At 37.9% G+C, this 16167-nt stretch overlaps 1 protein-coding gene across 5 annotated transcripts in view; it reads right to left on the bottom strand.

The window, feature by feature from the left end:
• The window catches only part of ATRX (ATRX chromatin remodeler), a 66819-nt gene that overhangs the window by 23233 nt on the left and 27419 nt on the right, over positions 1 to 16167 (bottom strand). For all 5 annotated transcript variants that reach the window (XM_021525269.3, XM_021525268.3, XM_021525272.3 and 2 more), the window contains 10 exons: positions 14399 to 14477; positions 8359 to 8489; positions 7652 to 7864; positions 6047 to 6140; positions 5395 to 5503; positions 4587 to 4766; positions 4075 to 4216; positions 3565 to 3674; positions 1627 to 1773; positions 1248 to 1425 (listed from right to left, as the gene is read on the bottom strand). In XM_021525269.3, coding sequence (XP_021380944.2) covers positions 1248 to 1425; positions 1627 to 1773; positions 3565 to 3674; positions 4075 to 4216; positions 4587 to 4766; positions 5395 to 5503; positions 6047 to 6140; positions 7652 to 7864; positions 8359 to 8489; positions 14399 to 14477 — 1383 coding nt within the window. The remainder of the gene's footprint in view (positions 1 to 1247; positions 1426 to 1626; positions 1774 to 3564; positions 3675 to 4074; positions 4217 to 4586; positions 4767 to 5394; positions 5504 to 6046; positions 6141 to 7651; positions 7865 to 8358; positions 8490 to 14398; positions 14478 to 16167) is intronic.

Consider the following 16167-nt stretch of genomic DNA (forward strand, 5'->3'; position numbering starts at 1 on the left):
CATAGGTAGAACGAGTCAAAAAACCCATTGGCAAGAAGTGCATTTCGTTCACTGCTTAAATGATGTGTGTGGAATCAACACATTATACATCAACAAAAATAGTTAAAATAGTTCAAAAGCTGCTGTACTGGAGCTTCCCTGACTCCACAGCTATTGTATGACTTAGTCAAGCTGGCAGAAAATTAATTAATGTTTTAGCTGCTCCAACAGCATTTCTGCAGAGCTGGAGATGCCAATTCCACTTGGCCAATGCCAAAAATCATTAAGTTATTTCCCCCCTTAGAATAAACTCTTTTGTCTGTTAGAACAGAATTCACAGCCCTACTTTAGTAGGAAACTTCACAAAATCAAGCTCAACAAGTACAATTACCAATCAGAAAAAGGAAACAAAAAAGAAAATAATTTACACACTGTCAATGTGAAGTCTAGTCAGATAATTAAAATCCAAGAAATCCCAGCTCCACTTATTCTGCCTTCCATACTTGCATTCTCAAGGAGAAATACCAACAGTACAGCAAAGTTGTAAAAACTCTTAAAACCAGTTTTTAAGACATTCTGTATAGCCCTATATTATTTTTAGGTATCAGATGCCAATTCAGAATTTCTAAGGAAATTTTGCTGTTTTGGTGAACCTTCCTAATGCTAAAATTTTTAGTCCTTTGGGGACCACCTGAGAAATCAGTTAAATCAACTTGGAATATTTTCAAGTGCTTCCATACATGTTGACATAAGTTTGCTAAGCCCAGCTCAGCTCAAACCAGACATCTGTTTCTCAAGGCTGAAAAAATAATTAACTTCTTTATCTGCATTCCCTTAATTAGCACTTCATTAACACTTTTTTTTTGTGAGGTACATTGTCTACTATTTTCATGTGTAGTTGCCCCCTTAGTGGTAGATTTCCATCAAGGACAAAACAGCTTGTGGTTGTAACAGATTGACAGATTTAAACAGCCTTGGGTCCCCAACAAAAACCTCAAATTACTTTCTAAAGGAAGCAAAGGCAGCAAATAAAAATACTTAATAGGAAAAGTTTCTAGAATATATTTCTTGTATTTGATTTTATAGAAAGGACTGATACAGAAACCTATTTTAAAAAGCAGATGGGGGAGATTCTGAACAAATTTCTGTAACTCAGCAAAAGCCCACAAAGAAGATCTGATTAATCTTATCAACACTATTTATTTTCTTTGCTCATATACATAAACCTGGAAGTCCGAACTATACAAGCTATATACATTTTCACTTACCTGGGTCAACTAAAGCTTTATTAAATATTTCTTTAAGTTTTCTACTCTTCACATTCCTGCCTTGTGCCAGGTTTCTATACATCTCGTAGCCAATGATCATCACACCTCCCTCATCCTGCCAGTGCTGCAGCATGTAGCTCCTCTCCTGAGGCCTTTTCACAGTTGCCAGCTCATAGACCTGCCAAAGGGGAAAAAAACCCTTTAATTCCTCTTAAAATATTCAATAGTGGTCTAATTTTTAATACTTCTGATGTATTAATGCAAGTAAATTTTTCACACAGTTAAAACACATTTCTTAGCCTTTATTTTAAGTGCTGGTGCTTCCCGATTTTGGAAATCATCCAGTTATTTAATGAAGAACTCTTTTTAAGCCTCTTACCTCTAGTTTCTCCTCATCTTCTAAACCTTCTTGCCATTTTTCAAACTCATTCAGCCAGTTCAAGGCAGTGTTGAGTGGACACACGACCAGACCTGTCCGAAAATCCAGCTTGTCACACAGCAAGACTGTGTGGAGAAAACTTACTACCTGCAAGAGAAAAAACAAGCAGAACACCAAATAAGCACCAGGAAACAAAAGATAAATGTTATCCATTCAATTATATAATTAAATTACCAACAACAGTCTTGTTTAAATGTATTTTTGGTTAAACAAATAGAATTTTTTGTTAAATTTTCATACAGGTGTATTTGGAGTTCATGCACTCTTTACTTTGTGTTCCATGGCTGCACACATCCTTCACATACTGAGATACTTTTGAATTGCTGAATGAATTCATAGAGAATTCTGCCTTTACATTTCACCAATCTATTTCATAAATTATACACTTCCATCAGGTAGTTTTTAAGTTTTCTCTCAACATTCATCCCAAACATAAAATAAATTTACAGTCAAGTTTCTTAAAAGTGAACTTCAGTCTTAAAGCAGTTTCTCACACTTTTTTCAAGGCATCTCAAGGGAAATTCTCTCAGCAGAGCTCTGCAGCCTGGCTGCATGCTGAGGATGACAACACCTCCTTGAGGCTGGGAAAAACCCAAAACCTTGTGGTGTCACTCAGTGCCTCTGCTGGGCTGCCTGTTTTGAGCAGCAGCAAAAGGACTGGAGGAGAGTCAGTGATCCCATGGCAGCTCTAGCCCTCCCACTGGACTTTGGATGTCCAACAGCTTTCTGCATCAAATCTTGGCATCTGGCAATTCTGATTTAATAGAGGGATTTTAAATTCCATGACTGTGCTTGGAACACTGGGCAGCAAAGTGCTTTTAAAACAAAAGGATTTACTGGTGCTTCTGTGTAAGACAAAACTACCCAGCAAGTCTCATGACCACAGTCCTCTGTCCTGGCCAGCAAGTCCCCAGTTCCCTGATTTCCCTGATCTCTACTGCAGTTGGCAAAATCTGCTAGAACTCATGGCTGGTTCAGCTCCTTTAAGAGCTAAACAACAATCACAGAGCACAGCAGTGACTGGCAAATGGACACATATGGAAAAAACAACCACCTCAGCTTCATAAACCTGCCTTCAAAATCACTTATATTGATATATGTTTCTAACTATGGCTTTCTTTGATTATCAAGAAGTTACAGCCAAAATTACTGTCATTAACACATCTGGATCATAAAAATAGCTTCTGCTGTAAGTATTTCATCAGACTACATGGTGTGTAAAGTGTAGGTGGAAAAAGTCCTCTACACAACAGTTCTGCAAAGCATTGCACACCTCCACTAAAAGGTGTGATTAACTCCTCAAGAACCACACCAGCTAAGCTAGACCAAGTCTGTAAAATCACACCTTACAAAGGTGATTTTTGAAATGTTCTGAAGAATTGCAGACTGTCAAAATACTGTGTCTGTCACCCCAATTTCCCTAAACAAAGCACATTTTTAGATATGCTGGAGCTGGAGATAAAATCCTGCTGTGCACCAGCCCCAACCACAGCTGCAGCCTGGGTTTGCCTGGACTGGTCATACTGTGAGTGACCTCAGTTCTCTGATCATCCTCAGCTCTGTGCCACTCAAAAAATCCCCACAAACCCACCAGCACCTGACTCTACACACAAGGTCTGGCATTAAAAATAAAAACAAACCAAATCTGATAAACTTGTACTTCAGCAACAGCAAATTAATTTTAAAACAGTCAAGCAAATAAATCATTTAAGGGAAAAAAAATTAATTAGGAGGACAGAAAAAACACAATCTGCTTAAGATTATTCCACAGTCTTAGAAACAGGTTCCTGGAGCCCCTCTCCTGCCAACTGTATTTATTTTCTTGTTCTGAGTTGCAAGAGAACTACACAGCACTCGGAAATGAATTTTGTTTCTTACCTGTAATGTTTTCCCCAGGCCCATACAGTGAGCAAGAATGCAGCCAGAGCCAGGAGATGTCTTGGTTTTTTTTACAGATTCACAACAGCAATCCCACATGAACTGAACACCTGAAGAAAAGTATTGAAAGTTTTCTGATTAAACATTCATTTTATTAAAGTTCACCCAATAAGAGACAGCTGTGATCCCTGAGATCATGATAAATCTTAGGAAAGCAGCTGTCAGGATAATTATTGATTCATTTCTGTCCAGTGGGTTGCATGTGGGATGATCTCTGTCTTAACTTTGATTATTCACAGCTTCATTGAAGATGTGGCAACTGGGTTGGAAAATGTTCCTGTGAGGATGCAGATTGCCTGACCTTGGGGACAGGGAGAAGAGAAGACACATTCTGGTTTTGCCAGTCATGGAGTTTTTTTCTATTTTCTATTTTGCTAATTCAGTCTGCATAAGGTGCTGTGCCCCAGGAGAAAAAACAAATTCTTTTTTTCCTTTAAACTCTTTCCTTACCATCTACTTGGTGTGGTTTCAGTCTGGTCACTATACTCCTGTGAACCTGCACTAATGGTTCTTTGGTTTCTTCATCTTCATCTAAAACCAGCTTGGTTGTGATGGGACATTTCAGAGGTGAGGCATCTTCAATCTCTATCACCTGCAAACAGAAACAGGGCACCAGAGCAATATTCTCACATGAGTAACACCCAGCATTTGAGACACTTCAGATTTACCAGAACTGGAAGTCATAATTTATTTACTAAAGAGAAATCTTCAATTCTTTACTGCATCACAACTTACTCTGGCACTGAAGTAAAGCAGCAGGGAACTGAAACAACTGTCTAAGGTCACAGCACACAAATAAAACTTACCAAGGTCAACCTGCAGGAAACTGCAGACAAAATGTGTGGTTTATAAGGCTGCATGTAAGTGATTTTCAAAATTTACTCATCAAATTACATTGAGGTTGAAAAGAAACATCATCAGGAATTGAAGTTCACAGAATTTAAAAAAAAAACACACCATACCTCTCTCAATTTCTCTCTCTCTCGTTCTCTCTCTGCTATACGTTTTCTTCTTTCTTCTTCTTCTTTAAGTGCATTTTGTGTTTCTGTTCTAAGCTTATCATCCTTAATAATTTTCCTGATCTTCTTTCTGCCTTTTCCAGGAGATTTTGAGTCATCATTATCCTCATTCTCAGAATTACTCTATTAGAAATTAAGTGAAATACACATTAGCAAGAAAATTATGGCAGAGACCATCAAATCCTTCTTTCTTAGGCAAGCTCCCAGGAATTCTTACACACACAGGTGAAGTTCAGCTAATAAGGAAAAAATGCCTTTTTTAGAAGTCTGAAAAAAAAGTGCCACCTTAACTGTAAAGTATTCTGAGATATCAAAGATAAGCCCAGCTGTGCAAAGGCAGTGCTGAAGGCACTGTTATCATTTGATAGTACCTAATGATTATTAATAAAGCACTTTTTTTCCTGTTATACTGGTGCTAAATCAGATCAGCCCCTACTTACACCACACAGGAAAAGAAATCCCAACATTACTAAAGCCTTAATTTACAACTTGTCTCATCTGCATTTAGATGAAAAATTCCATTTACTTCAATATCATGCATTTTTATCAAGATCTAGACAGGAAAAGTTTTAGTTCAAACATAATGTTTTATCTCCACAATGGTGACATTTTACAAATTTTAGCCTGAATTGACATTGAAAAAAGTTTTAACTTTTCACTGTACTTTGTGCAGAGGTGTTTGAGATACTCTGAGCAGCTGGCAGAACAGACAGGAACTCCCTATTTATTACTTCAAAACATGATACAGCACCTTATTCTCATTTTCACTCGATGAATCCTCTTGAACCTTTATCCTCCTTCGTTTCTTTTTCTGTTTGTAGCTGCGCTGGTTTTCCTCTGCCTCAGCTTTTTTGGCAGATCTATTAAAAAAGCAAAAAGGCAGTATTACTGATTAACCATAGTAATCCTCTGCCTCACTGAAAAATAATGGTAAAGGAGTACTACATCATAAATTAATAAGATATGCACTCCTTTTGTGCAGTTAGGGCTGACTTCTAAATTCCTTCCTGCTCAGCCTACTGGATACACAGAGCAATGAGAAAACCCTACAGAATCTCAGAACTATAAAGCATTACTGTTATACCGCAATCCACCAGTTGACAGTGATGTACTTGGCATTAAAATGTTGGGGTTTTTTGTGGTTTTTTTTGGTTTGCTGGTTTGTTTTTTTTTTTTTTGTATAGGCTCATCAAATTGTTGTGTATCCCCTACTGTGGTACAAATTCAAAATTCCCACATTTGTTGCAAAATAAATGAATGTTCTAGAATTCCTACAGACAAATATCATCAAGGGTTTTAAGAACTGCTCCAAAGTCTTTTAGCTTTTACCATCTCCCTGCATAAACTGCACTATTAAAACCCAAAATAAATGCAGGGTGAGCACAGTTCAGTTTTGTTCATACCTGGTCCTTGGCCGCTGGTCATCCTCAGACTCACTGACCTCCTCACTCACTGCAGACTCGTGGAACTCAGAGTCATTGGAGTCATCACTGCTCACTTGGAAAAAAAATCAGCATTTATTTCATGGTATCACTGCACAGCCAGCAGCTCCTCACTGCACAACAAACCGCTTCAGAGCAACAAGCACTGCCAGGGTTCATTTCACACAATATGGGACCCACATTTATAAGAAGCAAGAGGGATAAAAAGGGCACAGAGAAGAAAAGGTTAAAATTTAAGCACTAGCTGAGTCCTGGTGGGTGGCTTATTGTGCCACAAGCCTTGAGGTCCTGATGCATGAACATCTATATTTACTTCAGGAGCAAATGGAAGAGAGCATTAAATGACACAGAAGTGTGGGAAACAGTACAGAGCTTCAGAAAACAAAAGGTGATTGTTAGTTAAACAGAAGCTTTTGTTTCAAATGCTTCACATATCATTTTATAACCATACTTCGAGAAAAGGACCCTTATTTACACACAAAATATAAAACTGCATCATTACATTTATGGCTTGGCATTTCTTCAAGTAATGCAAGCTCAAAAAGCAATTAGAAATACACCTAAAAGAGCAGCATTATCAAGACTCTCCTAACCACTTGGAGGAGCTAGCACTGGCATTTTTAGGTAATGAAGACACCAGCGTGGTATTTAATACCTTTAATTTCAGCCTGACCTTGAACACAGTGGAAAGTTTAATTGTTTTATGAATGGCAAGGCTTAAAACATGAGTTGTTCCACATACATGGGAAATGGTAACATTAATAACATAGGGCTAAAAAGGACAAATTGAAATCAAATCTATTGTTCTGGTTGAGGGCAGTCAACTTCAAAGGCTTGCACTGAAGACCCCTAAGCTGCCTCTCACTTGCACATTAATTTATAGGTAATTTACAGTTATTCCTCCTGCATGAAATGCTGTAGGTAGAGTTTTAATCCTATAAGGGAGGAAAAACATGAACATGCAAACAGATAAAAATGAGAGTTTTCACAGAGGAAAATGCTAAACAAACCATGTTGCATCTTTTATCCTGTGGAAGACCATAACAGCTGGCTGGCATTAGTGCAACACAGATCAGGGAAGCCCAGAGCACCTTTCCTGGCCAGAAAACACCCACAGGTTCTTTGTTCCTGCCTGAACAATGAAGGCCCAGCCCAGGCTCATTTCACAGTGCCATCTGGTGCTCAGCTCCAGCCTGCTCCACTGCAATTCCAGCATGGACACATTCCTCAGGCACTACTGCCACTCCAAGGGAAAAATTACATAAAGGACAAGACTGATTTTCCCAAATTCAGACATCCTGGCCTTGTCTCAGATGGATATTCTAAGATTCCACAGGATCAATCCAACTCAGAGGATACAAGCAGGTGGAGAGAGCTGCATTCATATTTGACATTTCAAATAAAACTATTTATCAAACAAAGATAAGGGAATGCTAGATTTCATACACAAGGAAGTTTATACAGGGATTTTAAAATCACAAAGGTTGAGATATCCATTCTGACAGGCTCTGGATTTCTTTTACAGAAGTACTTTTTATGACCAAAAAAAGGATGTGGATTATGTACCTTTCCTTCTATTTCTGCGCTTCCCCCCTTCTTTTTTGTCTTTTGGTTTCACCACCTTCTTTTCTTCTCCAGACTCCCCATCACTCACGGTGAGCTTCTGCCTCAGCAGTCTGTGTCTGTATCTGGGCTTCTTGGATGTTTCTTCCTCCTCTGAATCAGACTCAGAATTAGCTTCTTCCTTTTCAGACTTCTTGTCTTCCTTTTCCTTCTCTCCTGTCACACAGAAGAGTCAGTACCACATGCATACCAGTCACTTTCTTAGCTTACAAGAATTAAAATCTGAATCAATTTAGGCTAAATCCTGTGCTTTTCCAGGGAATTACAAGCAACAACATACCAGTTTCTTCCAACGTTTAGTATTTCCCACTGCCTGAATGCTTGGAATGCCTGTTCCAATGGCTGTTAACCAAATCTCTCCTATGCACTTGCAGAACTTACTGGTCTGTATATGTAATAACCCCTCAGAAACCCCTAGCACTTCTTAATTGCTTACAAAACCCAGACTATACAAAAAAAATAAACATAAAGAAGACTAAAAGAGATTATAATCCTCATGACCACATACATTGGTCTCTATGTGGCAACTACATATCAAAATCAGTAATATTTTTTGCTGAAAACTTTAACAATCAATTTTCCCAAGTGACCCTTGAAATCGTGACAGGTGACACAGCACCACTTTTTCCCAGGTGCTTTTTGGTGCTTACCATCAGCTCCTGTGTTTTCAGTTTGCTTTGCAGGTTTCTTTTTTTCTTCCTCGGGCTGCTCATCTGAAGACGTATCCTCATCAGAGGAAAGATTGGCTTTGATTTCTTCTAAAAGCATTTTCTTGGCAATTCTTTGAAGTAAAACAGAAAACACTATTTATTCCATTGTTCAAGTAAATCTATGAACGACAAGTGTAATCCTACACCATTCAGAACTTCAAAAAAAGGGCTGAAAGCTGAACAAAAAAAAAAAAGACACATGATGAAAAGTCATTGTGGCAAGACAGGATCTATCAGCAAAAATCTCGTATTAAATGCAATGTGTTGACTTGCTTTTAGAAAGCAGGTTTGTATAAAGCTTCTTAAAAAGAAGTTTCCTGCTTTACAGCAGACTTGAAATTGTTATAAAATGTACAGACTTAGAACATGAAAAAATAAAATCTCTATCTGGATAACTAACCACAAGCACTTCCCTTACAGCAACTCTTGCAAAAACCCTTCTGTGTTTATATCCAAAAACTCTACAGGACCAGAATTTCAGATAAAAATCATCATCTTATTTCCTGCTCCACAAAATCTGTCTACTCAGCTTCCCATGGTTTCACTGCAGAACAAGGTTCCAGCTAATGTACAAGACTATGAAAAATTATTTCTTTACATGCACTTGTAACATAAAAGTCTTCTGATTCTATCCAAGGCAGATATGTAAAAAGCACAAGAAAATAGTGGACTTTGAGTACTTATACTTCCAGGGGAAGAAAATAACCCAGGTTTTCCTAATATAAATATCAGGAATACTACAGTTTTCATTCACCCATTTTAAATGAAATATATATTTTCTAGGTGAAACCTCATCTGTCTTGCATTTTGGGAGAATTAATGCATGCTGTGTGTATAAAGGTCAGCATGGGAAAGCTCTCACACCAGTCAAAACAACAGCTCAAAAGCCATGGACCTGAGCCACACTCCAGCCTCCACTTGGGAATGGCAAAAGAACAGGGATCTCTCAAACAAAACTTCCTATACAACAGAAAACTGAATTTTGCTTCCATGGAGCACTATAAAATAGGCTTTTAACAATCAGTATTTCATTTTCCAGCCTGCAATGTGTCCCTAAGACATAATTATTTTTCAAAGGGACTCTTCCCAAGCTATCTTTCCTGACACTCCACACAGTATTTTCTAATTTTTGAGCAATAGTGTAGCTTCTAAAAACACTCTCACACTAATTTATATTCAGTTATTATTAAAATATGGAAACAAAATAGTTTAATAAACATTTCAGATTGTTCAGCAAGTCAGACCATCCATCAGCATCCAAAACATACCCTCCCCCTTTCTCCTGAGAAGAAAAAGCTGATTAAAATTTTACCAAGCAGTACCCCTTGGAGAACTTTAATTCCACGTCTATCAAGAAATCGCAGTGTGAACCCAAAGAAAACTTACTAAAGTCCACAGATAAGTGGACTTTAGTAACATCCTCTTCCAATTGCTTTTTGCATTAGGTCTTCCCAGAGGATATTTGGAAAAGGGATTTAGGGTTTGGTTGATTTTTTTAACAACCCAGCACACCATGTGTAACAGCAACAGAAATAAACAGCTCCTCATATAAGAAACTCAGACTGTATTTCATCCATCTCTTAATGGTCAGAATTTTTTCTACAAAATGAAACTGCTTGAAATGTCACAGGTTAGCTTCCCTTTAACAGCTTTTAACATAAATTATTAACTTTGACTCCTACTCCAAAAATGCAGAGAGCAGTGGTCTGGCTACTCTTCTTGTTTAATAAAAACCCAGAGTTTTGGACAAGAAAAAACTAAAAGAACTGAAAAAAAAAATTGAAATTGAATCCTGAAAGTCTTGCCTTTGATTTATTTCGGCAAGTGCATGAGCAAAGTTAACACAGCTTGTGGATGGCAATACTTACCTCTATACAAGTCACCTTTAAAAGGCTGACTTTGGTTCTTAGCAAAACAAGACCTTCATTTTAATTTGTTCTTTAATGAAGTATCTATTTTTTAAGAGGTATAGGAAACAGCAAATGTAACACCTAGAAAGACCATGCACAAAATCTATCATCCATCAAGAGAAGATGCTGCAATTTTCCTGTTAATCACCAGCATAACCAACAACCAGACTGGGCAAACTGATTAGTTTCTAATTATTTATAATAATATTAAGAAGTTATTGTTATGATAGAAAATAAGTCCTGGTTTTTTGTTTAGAATAAAGACTTAACCACTTGCAACCAAAGTGAGATGGGACTGTTTGTTAATGAGAAAAGCTGCATTTACTGGTATGTATTTAGGCCAAAAAAGTGAGACTTTAAGATGTTCAGGATTTAAAATATGCCCATTTTTAATTAACTACATATCTGATAGGAATGATTAAGTGTAAGCAACATTAGACCCAAAGAGATTAGGCCTTGTAAATGCATGTTGACAAACGACCGTGTAACAAATGGTTTACATGAATTATTATAAATTGAGAACAGGACTCTGGAAGCTGGGTTTAAATTAAACCACAATAGATGTTGACCAGGATTACACATCAGATTTCTATTTTATGATAAAACCCACTTAAAATCACCAGGTCTCTCAGCTAAGAAACTTCACATGGTAGCTTTAACATTTTAGTATTTGTATTAATAGCAGCGAGAAAAACAAGCTATGGTAGTGTGAAAATTCCCTCCCTCATATCCTTCCAGAGAAAACCACAGAAATCAAAAGGGACTGTAATATTTACTCAGGTCAATGACATAAAAGATTCTTGGCCATTCAGATGTAACAGTTGAGCATCAGCAATGGATTTAATTAAGAGGCACAGAGAGCCAAATGACCTCCAGCACAGGGTTTCAGGCAGTAAAAAAATAAAGTAAAAAAATAAAATAATATTTTAAAAATCCCTGCATTTTACTCATTCCTGCACTGATCTGCTGTGACCTTGAGCATGTCATGTTGCCTCACTCCATTTTATCTAAACTTATGGTGACATTTGTATGAAGGGCACTCTCCCAGCACACTTTTATCCAATGCCTCACAGAATGGGGCTGCAACACCAACCAGGACACACAAAACCAACTCTAGAATAAAATAATAGCACCTATGCACAATTTTGTATCAACTGGGATTTAAAGGTATTTCCCCTTTTTAAGAACAACCCCAGCAGAATACATTTCTAAACAATGAATTGATTACTATGGACTTTTAAGACGTGCTAAAAGGAAAGAGTTTTCACAAGAGACAGACTGGAAATTACCCAGGGGTTGCTTGGTTACACTGCAGGACTGCTTTAAAAGCTCCTTCAGACTTTGCAGCAGAACTGGAACAGCAGGTGCAGCCTCTCATAATGTGGAGTTAAGCCCCCATGGCAATTTGCACCATTCTTGTTCAAGAATTTTACAGTGCCAATACAATGAGATTGTTCAAAATTTTGGTGAGACAATGCTACCACTGTAAAAATCTTTTTTCATAAAAAGCCATGATTTTAAATTTTAGTTCCCAATTGTGATGTTTTATTACCAATTAGATTACATCAACTCACACTCAAGTGTTCATAAATACCTACTAATTATATGTAGAAATAAGGTTGCCCAAAACAAGCCCTTGAGTGGGGGAGGATGGTGGGATGTGGCTAATAAAAGCCACCAGAATTCCAGCTAGAGCACTACTGGCTTAAATGGGCCTTCAGGATACTATGAGAAAATTCAGAACCCTTTAAAATATATTTTAAGACATTAATATTTGGATGAAATGTCACACATGTCTAAAAAAATGAGTGAAAACTGCCAAACACCTTGTTCTAAATACTGTGCTGTATTTGTTGGAAGAGGCTGATTTTCAAGCTGTCAGAGTTGGATTAAATTAAATGCTTGGACAAGAAAAACGTTTTACAAAAATTTATTGTAACCATCAAATACTTAAAGGCATTCTGCATTTAATACACTATTAACTTCTTAATAAACAGAACTACTGCAAACATATCAAACAGTACCATTTGAAAGATCAGAAGGACCAATAATAGTTACACAACAGAAGATGAAAGCATACAGCACTGTATAGCATAGTATGACCCACTTGGATATTGCATTTTGGCAAAAAGATGATTTCAAGGCTATTAAAATTCATGTCATGCACATCCCAAGGTATGCAAATAACAGAACATCTAAACTAGAGACTTGCAAACAGGAGAGTTCCCACACTACAAACACCCAGCAGGTACCAGGTACCCTCTTTGGCCCAGAAGAAAATAGGCAACTTCTCTGAATCAGTAGGTAAATTATTTAAACACTTTGTGTTGAGTAAACAGAAAAACAATTTTTTAATTTCTCGAAATTTGTTCCATTTTTTTACAATTTTTAGCTCTGATTTTGGTGCCAAGTACAACACATGATGAAGGTAAAGTCAGACTGCATTACCAGTTAACATGTCTGAAGGTTGACAACACTTTTTATTGACAAAATACCTCCCCATCTCATAAATAGATGTTCAAAAGATCCCCTAAATAAAAACTTAACAAAGAGGCAGCTTCAAAACAAAGTACAGAAACTGATTTTTAAAGCCCAAATTTATATTACTGTTGGCTATCAATTTAGGTTCATTATTTTCCCAATATTCTTAAACTAGATCATGACTGAGTTCTGTCAGAAACATTTGTGCAGTAAATACTGAACTCCTAACCAAAGTGTATTGATTTAGTTATCAACCAGAAATTCACAACAACAAAAAAAAAAAAAAAAAAATTAAAACAGGACTGAAATTCAAGCATGATTTAGAAAAATCTTGTTATATCAAAGTTTACATGTTCTGCTTATGACCCTGTGCTGTCAAGTCCCTAAAAAGCATCTTTCTTAAAAGAGCTGAATTACTGGGTTAAATTTGATGACTGAAAACACACAAGAACTAATTCAGCAGCAACATTTTGATGCCAAACTGAGGTCTATAAAGGATATAAGACAGTGTTTTTGAAGTTTACTTCAGCCACATATCAAAACATACAACTCTGTGAAACAAGGATTCCATATTCTAAACTAGTAAGGCTCAGAAGCAGAAAAAGACTCCACCAGCAACTGGTCTCACACATGCTATATGGCCAAAACAACAACAAAAAAAATCAGTTTCTGAAACACTGTATGAAAATTTGTTGAGCAGCTCTTCAGTCTAACTACAGTAACTCCCAAAAAGAACCTGTAGCTCAGAGTTGAGTGACACTTCATGTTGTGCATTTAGGAAACAAAACTTTTACATTTCTAGCCAGGCTGATTTTGATAGCTACAATGGTACTGGTAAAATATGACACATCTTAGCTAACTGTATCTTACAGTGACTCTTTTTTATTGAATTCCAAACTGAAGCAACACATATAAGCCACAATTCTGAAAATATCTAGGCAAAGACTTAAAATATATAATTAGTCTCTGATACTAATTGAGCCTATGCACAGTGCTTGTAGAATCATGGCCTTAACTCACATTAGTCACTTCAGGTACTTTTTAGTGGATTAAAACTCAGTTGAGTTAACAGCTGAAAATACCTAATATGGTTTTCCCCACATTTGTGCTTTCTCTTTATTGAGAAAAGGCATTTCAATTAAAAAAGCATATTAAGCAACAGTAATAACCAAATTAATTCTGAAAATATTGCAGCACTGCATACTGCACAGATGCAAACTGTCCCCTTCTACTCCCGACAACTAGCTGAAATTCACATTTAGCACAGCAGCTTCTGCCCTGCCTGCGAGATGCGTGTCACCAACCTCCCACGTGCACCCGGAACCCCCGTGGGACAGAGCTGCAGTGCTTTTGGAACTCCCCCTAGCCAGGTGTGTCAGCTACCACTTCTAAACATTTGCTTTGCATTCCTGGCTCTGGGCCTCTGTTTGCTGGCCCCGTGTTCAGACTTGCAGGAGGCCTGTGAGCGAGTCTTTACCGGGCAGGCAGCCGTGCTTTTTACCACCTGCTTGCTCCTCCGTTGCGCCGGCTTGTACCCACACCTAGGCTGTGTTCTACGTGTTTTTAAGTCCTTACGGAGGGTATCATACCTATTCTCAGGGTCGTCATCATCATCATCTTCCTCCTCCTCCATTGGGATAGTCCTTGATAGAGCATCTCCCTCATCTCCTGAAAAAAAAAGCCCAACAGAAAACACTTAATACGTGTAAATACATCAACAAACTATACATGACAGCACAATAAACAACACTAAACAACACACGAACTTCATCAACAATCCCCATTTAAAAACAGCTTGGTGATACCACTTTTCTACCAGTTACCTGTCTTGACAAATAAAAATAAATCTAGTTTCTTCAGTTTTGCTCGCTACTACACACAACTTGCAACTTGTTCTTAATTTTTGGTGTAAAATCTGGGATTTTACACCAAAACAAAAGAGACTAAATACTCTATTCAGGAATCAGAAATAGTTTCCAAATAAGTTATTTGCTCTGTCAGAATCTCCACGAGTGAGTTTGTGCAAACAGAAAAGAAGGCACAAATACAAGACAGAACTGCTTCCCAAGCCCGTGGGTTGCCCTGCTGCCAGGAGGGAAGTACTGGAGAACATCAACCCTTCCTATTTTTGCTTTGACACTGTGAGTGTGTATAAAGAGTTGTATTTTGAGATTTCCATGTGCTATCCTTACTGCAAATATCCAAACTCAGCTGCACTACATGGCACTGTCTCATGTACAAAGGACATCAAGACCAGCAGTGTGGAAGATGTGACAGACAAACAACAGCACAGTGGGAATCCTGCCCTGGAGCTCCTCTGCACTCTCCTGGCTGGACTGAGCAATTTGGATTGTTTCTACCACATTCCCAGGCCTCTCTCCTTCCTTCTCTCTTTTTTTCATCTTGCATGCAAGTCAGACAAATCTGCTAGGTAGTGAAATTAAGGGAAAGAAACCTTGCAACCCTAATGAGCTGAGATCCCCTCACTGATAAATTCTGTTTATTTTCTATCTGTGGGGACTGGAGCACTGGACTACAACTAGGCTGCAAGGGGCACACTCCAAGATGATCACTGGAAGTACCTCATGTAGATAAATAAAAGTATCCTGTAGGTTAAATCAGATCCTAAGTCTCATTCAATGATCAATCTACAATACACAGCTTATTCCGACACAGAATAGACTATTTTATTAATTCACCTATTAAACCAAAAGCAAACTGCAGACAAAGGCCACATTCTTCTCCTCTGAAAATACACTAACATAGGCAGAATTTCATAGAATGAAATGGTAACTAAAGCTGAAAGACACATCTGGACATGTTCTACTCCAACTCCATCCTCAAAGCAAAGCTAACTCCAAAGTCAGGTCAGTTACCTCAGGGTCTTGGCCAGTCAACTTTTGAGCATTTCCAAGGAAAATGATTCTGAAGTTCAAGAGGGCAACCAGTTCCAAGCTTTGACCCTGCTCAGTGTAAGAATGCTTCCAGTATCTGTATCAGTTTTTCCTGATAAATGTTGTATCCACTGCCCCTCATCCTTTGGGCACATGTCCAGCTCAGCCCCCCACCTAAAACTGCCTGGGAGGCGATTTGCAGACAGAAATTCAGATACCCCATTTTTAGCATTCTGTCTAAACCAAGACACCCGTCTCAGTCTAACTCTCCTGTCAATCATGCCACACCACAATCCTGTTCAGTTTGTACCCTGCTATCCATCTCTCCAATACTGACTCCATCTTTCCATTGTGACCTGCAAATGAAAAAGCTCCCAATGCCTCGGACACCCTTCTGATACATTAAAACCACCTTTTTCCTCTTGGGCCATTTCAGTGCCAAGTCCATGAACTGTACATGAGCA

This window comes from Lonchura striata, chromosome 14 (assembly GCF_046129695.1).
Source record: "Lonchura striata isolate bLonStr1 chromosome 14, bLonStr1.mat, whole genome shotgun sequence".
NCBI lineage: Eukaryota > Metazoa > Chordata > Aves > Passeriformes > Estrildidae > Lonchura > Lonchura striata.